We start from the raw sequence: 10,192 nt of genomic DNA on the forward strand, positions 1-10,192 counted from the left end.
TAGGAGAATTGACTCTAGCAATATTGTTTTCTCCATGCCAAAGTCCCTATGTGTTGAAACCAGTCTCCCTGGAAATGGTTAACTCAGATGTTAACCTGCGCACCGATGTCTTAATAACAACCAGTTCCATGCAAGATCTCAACCTGCACAGTGCAGAGGAATTGAGAGAGTTGACATGAACTGAGAAGGGGGGCCTTCAATGACTTGCTTTCTGATTGTAATCCTTAGTTATAGCCTGGTTCGTTTGGTCTCAAGTTGTACTGTTTTCCTTCCTCATACAACCATTTCACTGTGAGGGTCATGTATGGTCTTTGCAATGTTAGTCTTGTCTGCATGAGACAGTAGGAAGTGACGTAGAGATAATCAGTGACGTGAAAGCTGGCACTTAGGGCAAGTGGAGGTCTCGTGGACCTTCATTCACCTCGTAGGAATCAGCTTTAGGCTGATCCAACGATTTTTCTCCCTTAAGTTGCATGGGTTCTGATGCCGCCCTTGTACCATTTCAGATGTAGACACTCCTCCATTTGTGTCTGCCAGGCTCAGGGATTTTAAGTCTTCCTTTGCCTGTTGATATTTGGAAAATTGACAGCTTATTTTCAGAGATCTCACAAACAGATATTTCTTTGCAAATTCTTAAATGATATGAGTAGGCTCTACCAATGTGCCTTTGACTTAGATTCTTTTAGTAGAAAGGCTAAGTTTTTTAGGTATTCTTTCCAAGGCAGAATGAGACCTGAGTGAAAAGTTCCTAGAGAGATTTGTGTTGTAAATTACCCCGATTATATTATACAGTTTCATTGCTATTGCCTTTATTTCTGCCTACAGCTACCATGTAGAACAGGCTGCCTTGGAATCAGACGCTACGCATTTCTTCTAGTGTTAGGTTGTAGATTTGTACCACCAACCTTCTCATTAGCATTCAAACACTTGAAAGGTTGCACCGTCAAGGATTTGTTCTGGTTTGTAGTAGAAAGTGTAACTTGCAAAACTGGGTTGTAAATAATCATTCATTGGAAACAACTTGTGCTCCCTAAATATTCCCAAGTGGGGAAATAAGAATGTTTTATTTCTGATCAGTTCAATAAGGACTTTTGGGACCCAAGTGTGCAAAGTTGTTTTTAGGTGCTGTTAAGTCTAGTACTACTCATAGTGACACTGTGAAAAAAGATCTGAACCCTGTTCTATCCTGCACCATCCTCACACTTGTCAACACACGAGAGCCCATGACAGCAGTCACTGTGTCAGACCACCTAGTTGAGGGTCTTTTTCTCCTTCGCTGGCCCTCCAATGTCCTGTCCTCCTCCAAGGAACAGCCCCTCCTAGCAACATGCCCAAAGTATGTGAGGCGAAGTCATTCCTGCCTCCAAAAACACTCTGGTTGCACCCTCTCCAAGACCTATGTTTGTTCTCTTAGTTGTCCATGGGGTGTTCAGTGCTCTTCTCCAACACCACAGCTCAAAGGCATCAATTTTTTTGTCTTTCAACCTTATTCATGCACTGTCCAGCTCTCAGATGCATAGCAAGTAGTTGAAAAGACCATGGCCTGAATCAGACACACCTTAGTCCTCAAACTGATATCATTACTTTTCAATAATTTGGAGAGGCCCCTAACTGCAGGTTTTCCTAGTGCAGTGTGTCGTCTTATTTCCTGACTGCTGGTATAGAAGTACTTTGTAGGATGATGATAAAGGCATTAACATATTGGATCACTAGGTCTGCCCTACAAACAGCCCTTCCTGCTAGTGTCAGGCACTGAACTGTGCCAGTCGGACTTAGAGGTAAGGGGCTGCCTGTCCTAAGAGCAGTTACGTCGTCCAGGCAGGGCTCATTCCAGCTGCTCTAATGGAAAACTTTCTTTCTTTAGCAGAAGCAAAGCTACAGAATTCCTGTTCCTCTTGCCTTCTGGGTTTCTGCTGTCACCAGTTCCTTAGCCAACATGTGCTACAGATGTTCCCCAGACTATGTGCAGAACATAATTTCTACCCAGCGGGGTTCAACACAGTGCTTCAGAAGCAGCACAGAGAGCAGGATTCTGCTGAGAGATGTTTGAGAGAAAACACAGAAGCTCAAAAGAGAGAAGTCTTTAAACCTTTGCATGGGGAGTCAGACGAAACACAAACTTCAGGCACATTTTCCAGCCTGTTCACAAGACAGTCAGCAAGCCCTGAGGAGGATGGCTCAGGGAGAGGCCTAGAGTCCATCTCAGCCCAAAGGGTGAACTCCATGGAAAAAGACGGAAGGTGGAAGGAGTCAGACACCTCAGAATTTAGAGTAGTCACATACAGAGATGATTCTCCAGACTGTGACCTGAGCTTAGATTTCAACACTAGTGAAACACCCTTCATCCAGGAGACACACTTTGTTTCCAAGGAGGATTTGCAAAGTTTTGCCCAAGAGACATATCTCCTCAGTCACTGGAGGACACATTCAGTAGAGAAGCCTTACGTTTGCATGGAATGTGGGCAAGCCTTTAGCGTGAAGTCATATTTCATCAGACACCAGAGGACACACTCAGGGGAGAAACCTTACGTTTGCACGGAGTGTGGGCAAAGATTTACCCGCAAGTCATCTCTCCTTACACATCAGAGGAGACACTCAGGCGAGAAGCCTTATATTTGCAAGGAGTGTGGTCGAGGCTTTACACAGAAATCCGTTCTCATCAGACATCAGAGAACACACCCAGGGGAGAACCCTTATATCTGCAACGAGTGTGGACATTCCTTTACCTGCAAGGCAAATCTTATTACCCATCAGAGAACACACTCCGGGGAGAAGCCTTATGCCTGCCAGGAGTGTGAACAAAGGTTTGCCTGCATTTCCACTCTCCTTAGACATCAGAGGAGACACTCTGGGGAGAAGCCTTATGCCTGCAAGGAATGTGGGCAAAGGTTTACCTGGCATTCAACTCTTATTGCCCACGAGAGGAGACACTCGGGCGAGAAACCTTATGTTTGTGAGGAGTGTGGGAAAAGCTATGCTATGAAGTCTCATTTCATTACACACCAGAGAACACACACAGCGGAAAAACCGTATGTGTGTACGGAGTGTGGGGAAAGCTATGCCATGAAGTCTTACCTCATCAGACACCAGAGGACACACTCTGACGAGAAGCCTTTTGTGTGTAATGAATGTGGGAGAGGCTTTACGTGTAAATCAACGCTCATCAGACATCAGAGGATACACTCGGGGGAGAAACCTTACGTTTGCAAGGTGTGCGGGCAAAGGTTTACCTGGAATTCAACTCTGATTGCGCACGAGTGGAGACACTCAAGGGATAAGACTTATGTGTGCAAGGATTGTGGGCAAAGCTATGCCATGAAGTCTTATCTCATCAGACACCAAAGGACACACTCAGGTGAGAAGCCTTATCTTTGCATGGAGTGTGGGAAAAGTTTTGCCTGTAAGTCAGCTGTCATCATCCATCAGAGGATACACTCCGGGGAGAAGCCTTACGTTTGTGAGGAGTGTGGGAGGAGCTTTACGTGTAAGTCAACTCTTATCAGACATCAGAGGACACACTCAGGGGAAAAGCCTTATGTTTGCAAGGAGTGTGGACAAAGGTTTACCTGGAGTTCAACTCTCATTGCACACCAGTGGGTACACTCAGGTGAGAAGCCCTTTATTTGCAAGGACTGTGGGCAGGCATTTACCCGGAAGACATATCTCGTCAATCACCAGAGGATCCACGCAGGGGAGATGACTTTTATTTACAAGGAGTAAGGGGTAAGGCTTTACCTAAAAATGAATTCTTCATGCTTTTACCGAGTGTGAACAAAGCTATACCCAGAAGGCACATCTCATTGCACACCAGAGGTCACACTCAAGGGAAAAGACTAAGATTTGCAAGGGAGGGGCTTTACCCAGAAATAATCTCTTCACCCATCAGACAGAGGGCACTTGGGAGAAGCCTTAGGGTGGCAAGGATTGTGGGCATGGCATTATTCAAATATCAAATCTCATCCAGACATTAGAGGAGACCCTCAAGTTTAAAAAGCTTTTGTTTCCCTAGCATACCTGGGGGATACCCAGAAGAATTGTAATTTCTTCATATAATATAGATAAAACTCCTTTCTCATGATTTTCATGCATTTTCTCCTGTTGTGTGTATTGTCGTTTCATTCTAAAGAGTGCCCTTGAATTACAAAACTTTTATTTCATAAAGTCAAATACATTTTTTTTCTTTTATTGCTTATTTTTTGGTATCATTTCAAAGAATCCAGTGCCTAAATTAAGGTCACTAAGATTTAACCTGAACATCTTTTTCTTCTAAGACCTTTAGAATTAGCTCTGACATAGAAGTCTGTTCATTTTCTTTTTTTTTACTTTTTAAAAAAATTTTTTTATTAAATTATTTTCTCCCCTTGTTATGTACCGTCGAATCAGATCCGACTGGCACAGGAGGAGATTTTTCCTCCTTCTCCAGCGGAACATCTAGTGGATTCGAAACAGGCACCTTTGGGATTGCAGCATAGCTTCTTGCCATAGGCCTCCAGAGCTCCCTTGTTGTTCATTTTCAGTTGGTAAATGATGTCAGGTAGACTAGTTCAGCGTCCTTCTGCCGACCAGGGGCACGCTGAGAATGCAGGGCAGTTCCATCAGCTCAGAAATGGAGTCACCTGACAAGTAGACCATAGAAGTACAACTAAATGAGTCATCATATGTTGTCTCCAAAATCCAATGAGGCTTAGCCTCCTTTTCCATTTTAGCAGGGACCAGATGCAATAAATTGTATCTTACTTTAGATGGACTATCTAGACATTCCCCACATCACTACAACCTCGGCAATTTCTCCGAGGTTGAAGTGGATTATTCACCACTGTCTAGCCTGCATCTTTCTTACCCAAAGATCTGGTTTACCTCTTAATACATCCTGATTCTGTGCAGTCAGCTTGATGTCATCAATGTAATGGAGTAGTAATGGGCATTTGGTGGGACAGAGAGAGCATCAAGATCCTTGCAGAGTAAACGACTACATGGTGCTGGAGATTGGACACACCTCTGAGGTTGCCTAGTGCAGGTGTATGTTTGTCTTTTCAAGCTGAAAGTACTTTGACATTTCAAGCTGTTGGTCTTTTGAAACTGCACTGGACGCAGATACCGAGTAGCTGCATACCAGGTGTCAGGAGATCCATGAATTTACTTTAAAGCAATGATAAACAGTTCTGGTGTGTTCTATATGACTTTTTTCATACCATCATAACCATTACTCCATATTTTACAATCATAATCAGTGAAATTTCTCAGCTAGAGTCCTAGACCTCTTGATTTGATCCACATTCCAAATAACACTGTTCTTTTTTTTTTAATTTTTTTTTAAATTATTTTGTGTGTGTGTGTACCGTCAAATCAGATTTGACTGGTACAGGAGGAGATTGTTCCTCCTTCTCCAGCAAAGCATCACCACTCTTCTCTTTGTAAGTCAAGCCCAGTCCCTCTTTTTTGTTGAAATACTTTGATTAAACCTATTACAACAGTATTTGGTTGAAAGTATTTTTTGACTAGTACCACCTAAAAAGTAAAACTTAATGTGTACCAAGGCACTTCTGCAAAAGAGTAAAAAGGAAAAGCTACAGAGTGGGAAGAAAAATTTCTAGCAGTGGCACAACTGACAGATTAGTCTCTAAAATTTATTGAACACTAATAACATGGTAACACTGGTGGCCGAGTGGCAAAACACTTCACCGCAATCCCAAATGCACACTGTTAGAACTCAACTGCTCCATGGGAGAAGGTTGGACAGTGTGCTCCCAGGCAGTTCACTGCTTCTGAAAAGCCACTGGAGGGTCAGGTATGAGAAAGGCAAACGTCTCAATTACAAAGTAGGTGAAGCACATGACTAAACAGTTGAGCTAAGGCAACAATGATGGCCAGTAAATATGACAAAATTCATTAGATCTTCAGCTGTTAGTTTCCAGTCAAAACAACAATGAGTTGTTTCATGCTGGGTGAAAGAAAAAAGTTTAAAAAGATGGCAAAGAACAAATGCTGGCAGGGTGTAGAGCCAAGCAAACTATTGGACACTGTGTTTATGGGAATGTGAAGTGATACATTCAGTGAGGACAGCAATTTGGTGCTTCCATAGAAAGTTGGGAAAAGGAGTTGTATGAAATCCAGCATCCTACTATGCATATAACCCAGATATAAAAACTGTAACAGACATCTTGACACTCCTATTTATTGCAGCATTATTTACCCTAGTGAAAATTTGGAAACAACCCAAATCTCCATGAATTGAAGAACAGCTAAATAAACTATTGCACAGTCCTCCACTGATGTGTTACCAAAAATGATCAAGAATCGGTGACATACAGTAGAGCATGGATTTTGCTAGAACAACTTACGCTGAATGACTTAGATTAGACACAACTGGCCAACTATAGTGCCACAATAAATAAATGAATGAATGAACGAGCGAACAAAGGAAGGAAGGGAGGGAAAGAAGGAAGGAAGGAGGGAGGGAGGGAAGGAAGGAAAAGAAGAAAAGAAAGAATGGACGGATCTAGTGGACCATGGGCTTGAGCATGATGGATCATGAGACTAGAACAGGATTGTGTAAGGTTCAGGTGACTGGACAGCACCTAACAACAGCAACTAGGAAATGTTTACATACAGACAGGCTGAGTCTTGGAGAGGTCAATGAATCAGAAGGGAGAAAAGTTGGTAATAAAGATTTGTGAAGAGAAAGGCATTATGCTTCGTTCTCTGTTCTCCTTATCTCATTACCACTCAATTGGTACTAGCTTATAACCGACCTTCAAGAGGGTTTTTAGAGGTTATAAATGCCACAGGAGGAGGTTGCTCAGCTTGCTTCTGTGGAGACGCTGGTGGATTTCAACCACGAGAAACAGTAGTTTCGTGGTGTTCTGCGTACAGCCTAGGCTACCAGAGAGCCATATATGAGTGGTGGTTTTCAATGCCGTGGAGTTCAGTATGAGTGATAATGACCCTTTGTACAGCAGACCTAAACCTTGTGCTGACTTGCACCATCTTCACACCATCCTCACCCTCATTCTGTCATGCCTGAGCCCATTGTAGTCTTTGCTGTGTCAGTCCGTCTCATTGAAAGTTGTCTTCTCTGGCTGACTCCACTTTCCCAGTATGCTATTTCTGAAAAACAAAAACAAAAACCCACACTGGTTCCTCCTGAAACTACACCCAAATAGATTTCACTGTCTTTACTACTAAGACATACGCTGGTTGCACTTTTTTTCAAGCCAGATTTATTTGTTTTGGCAGTCCTTGATATATTCAGTAATCTGCCAACACCATGGTTTTAAGCCATCAATACATCTTTGGTCTTCCTTATTCATGATCCAACTTTCAGACACAGGGTACATTTGAAAACACCATGACTTGGATCATGACTTGGACTTCAACTTTAAACTAGGCTCTTCTGTCTTGATTCTTTGGAAGAGGTCCTTGACAACAGATTTCCCCAATACAACATTCCTTGACGTTGCTTCCATAGTGGTGACTGTAGATCTAAATAAAATTAAATCACAATTTCAGTCTTTTCTCCATCTACCACGATGGCCCAGCAATATTTTTTGTTTACTTCGATATTGCCATATAATCCATGTTGAAGGCTTTAATCCTTGATCTTGTGCATCAAGTATTTCAAGTATCTTTCCAGATAGAGCTGTGACAGGAGGGATATCATTGCTGATAGCAGATGGATCTTGGCCGAAAGCTGAGAATCCCCAAACGATAATTAACCTGTGTTTTCCTGATCACGCGAAGACATTTGATTGTATGGAACAGAAGTTATGGTTAGCACCGAGGAGAGTGCAAATCACAGAACACTTAACTGTGCTCATACAAAACCTAGACCAAGATGCAGCTGTCTCAACAGGATAAGAGAACATTTCATCATTTTAAACTAGAGTTGTTTATCAGGGCCATGTCTCTTAGCCATACCTACCTGTTTTTTCAGTATTACTCCATACCCATTCAGTCTGTATGCTGAGCAAATAATCTGAAGAAGAATGTGATAACAACCTGCTTTATGTAGAGGACGACTTGGTTATATATTGTAGCAAAGTAAATACATTAATCACTCACTTGTTAGTACTATTAGAAATCAAATGTCTATGAAAGTAAAATGAAAATTATCAGCTTAAGTTAAATTTTATTGTTGCATGATTTCATTACTATAAATATACAGTAAAAACAAAAAAAAAATCTAGGCAGAGTACATCAAGTGATAGCATAAATCAACCCAAAATGGCCCGACTGCAGCTGCCCTCCACACCGTGCCAACTCTGACCTGCTGACAGGGGATGGGGGACCGTGAGCGGGGGAGGCAGAGCTCCGGAATGCGAGTGCACAGCTAGGGTCCCTTGAACCCCCAGAGATACAAAGCGAGGGCCAGCCAGTCCAGTCCCTGGGAAAGACAGAAGGAATTTTAAGGGTTTTTTTTGTTTGTATTTATTTTTATGTGTACCATCAAATCAGATCTGACTGGTACAGGAGGAGATTGCCCCCTCCTTCTCCAGCAGAGCATCTGGTGGATTTGAACCGCATACCTCTGGGATTGCAGTGCAGTGTCTTGCCACTAGGCCACCAGAACTCCCTAAAGATTCTTTTTTATTATTATTATTATTATTATTATTATTATTATTATTATTATTATTATTATTATTATTATTTGTGTGTGTGCGTGTACCGTCAAATCAGATCTGACTGGTACAGGAGGAGATTGTCCCTCCTTCCGCGGTGAACTGGGATTGCAGTGCAGCTTCTTGCCACTAGGCCACCAGAGCTCTCCTGGAATTTTAAAATTCTTGCACCCTACTACCTACCTGAACGTGTCGTTTCCCCCCCCCCCCATTCCAGGCCCCTGTAGAGCAGCATGAGGCAGATAGCCGCTTTTCCACCTTTCTGCTATACTCAGGGTTATCTTAAAATACATCACAGTAGGACCCCATTTCCAGGCTCCCGGAGCTCTAGGTGGCCAAAGGGAAATGCATAGGGACGCTGATGTGGCACAGGGGAGCTTTGCCAGCAGCCGGTCTCTCGGCGGGAAAGCCAGTGGTGGTGGAAGGGCTCTGGGGGTAGACTGAGCAGGGATCTCTTAGGTTGGGATAGTGGGAGACCAGGCTGAGGGCTATTGGAGTAGAATGGTCACAAGGGCGTGTGAGGCATGTCGACCAGGACCTCCAAGAACCTGTGGACAGGTTACCACCTGAAATCTGGGGTCCTTACCCACCATGCTCCAGCTTTGCCTCCAGCCTGGTAGCTGCTCTGAGGGCCCTGTCCTCTGGTACAGGGAGCAACAAAGAGGGGAGCAGAGCATGTGGCCGGAGGACTCAAGAGTGGCAGCAAATGGGAGATCCCACTTCCCACCGTCCAGCAGCAGGCTGCCTCACCGGCAGCACCAGGAACATTGTCCTTCATCTGTACTGTGACAAACACGTTGACTGTAGAAAAGGGGGCATCTGGGTAATCTGTATGCTCTCCAGCTGAGGGTTGTCCAGCCCTCGGAGCCAGCAGCCTTGCAAATGTGAAGAGGCCAGAGTGGGTCCACGTGGCTCTCAGGAGGCTCAGCTCAATGGGTGCGAGGTCAGCAGAAGCCAGCGTGACTTGCTGGTGCCCGAGCCGTGGGGCATCTCTGCACTAGGGAGCATCCAGTTGACCCCCCTACGGCAGTAGAGCAGGAGTCAGGGCCCAGGGCTGGCAGGTAGATGAAGGTGGGCAGGCTGAGGCCACGGTGCTCGGGGCTGCCGCCCTGCAGGACGTTCTCGATGGACAGGGCCTGGCTCACGCCCTTTGGCGATGAAGAGCGTTCATCAGCGTCATCTGTGATACTACTCTGGGGGGCGGGGGGAGCTGCTCTCACACTGGCCAGCTCCACTCTGGAGGCTGGCACGTCCAGAGCCTCAGCTTGTCCTCCTCCTGCGATCAGGACGATGGGGACCTCAGGGTGCTGTCAGGATACCTGGCCTGCGGCCTTTCCTCCTCCGGGGGGATCGGGACGATGGGAACCTCAGAGTGCTGTCAGGAGACCCTTCTGGCGAGACTTGCTTGAGGCCAGCCAGCGGGCAGCTGTTGTCACTCTTCTGGTCACCTGAGGGTTTGGTGTCCTGGTTGGTCTTGTCTTCGGTGCCATACATCTTCTGGTGGCTGACCGGTCCACAGTTTGCTTTAAAGATTTCACACAGAAGCTGCCATCCATGTGCTTTTCTTTTTTTTT

At 44.6% G+C, this 10,192-nt stretch overlaps 1 protein-coding gene across 1 annotated transcript; it reads left to right on the top strand.

The window, feature by feature from the left end:
• Nucleotides 1–2,451: 2,451 nt before the first annotated feature.
• LOC102859917 (histone-lysine N-methyltransferase PRDM9-like) lies at nucleotides 2,452–3,720 on the top strand. Its single transcript, XM_006898707.1, has 3 exons — nucleotides 2,452–2,804; nucleotides 2,889–3,210; nucleotides 3,295–3,720. Exons 1-3 carry the CDS (start codon nucleotides 2,452–2,454, stop codon nucleotides 3,718–3,720), a joined length of 1,101 nt encoding a protein of 366 aa, XP_006898769.1.
• Nucleotides 3,721–10,192: the final 6,472 nt, after the last annotated feature.

This window comes from Elephantulus edwardii, unplaced genomic scaffold, assembly GCF_000299155.1.
Source record: "Elephantulus edwardii isolate Elephantulus edwardi_28Jun2011 unplaced genomic scaffold, EleEdw1.0 scaffold00236, whole genome shotgun sequence".
NCBI lineage: Eukaryota > Metazoa > Chordata > Mammalia > Macroscelidea > Macroscelididae > Elephantulus > Elephantulus edwardii.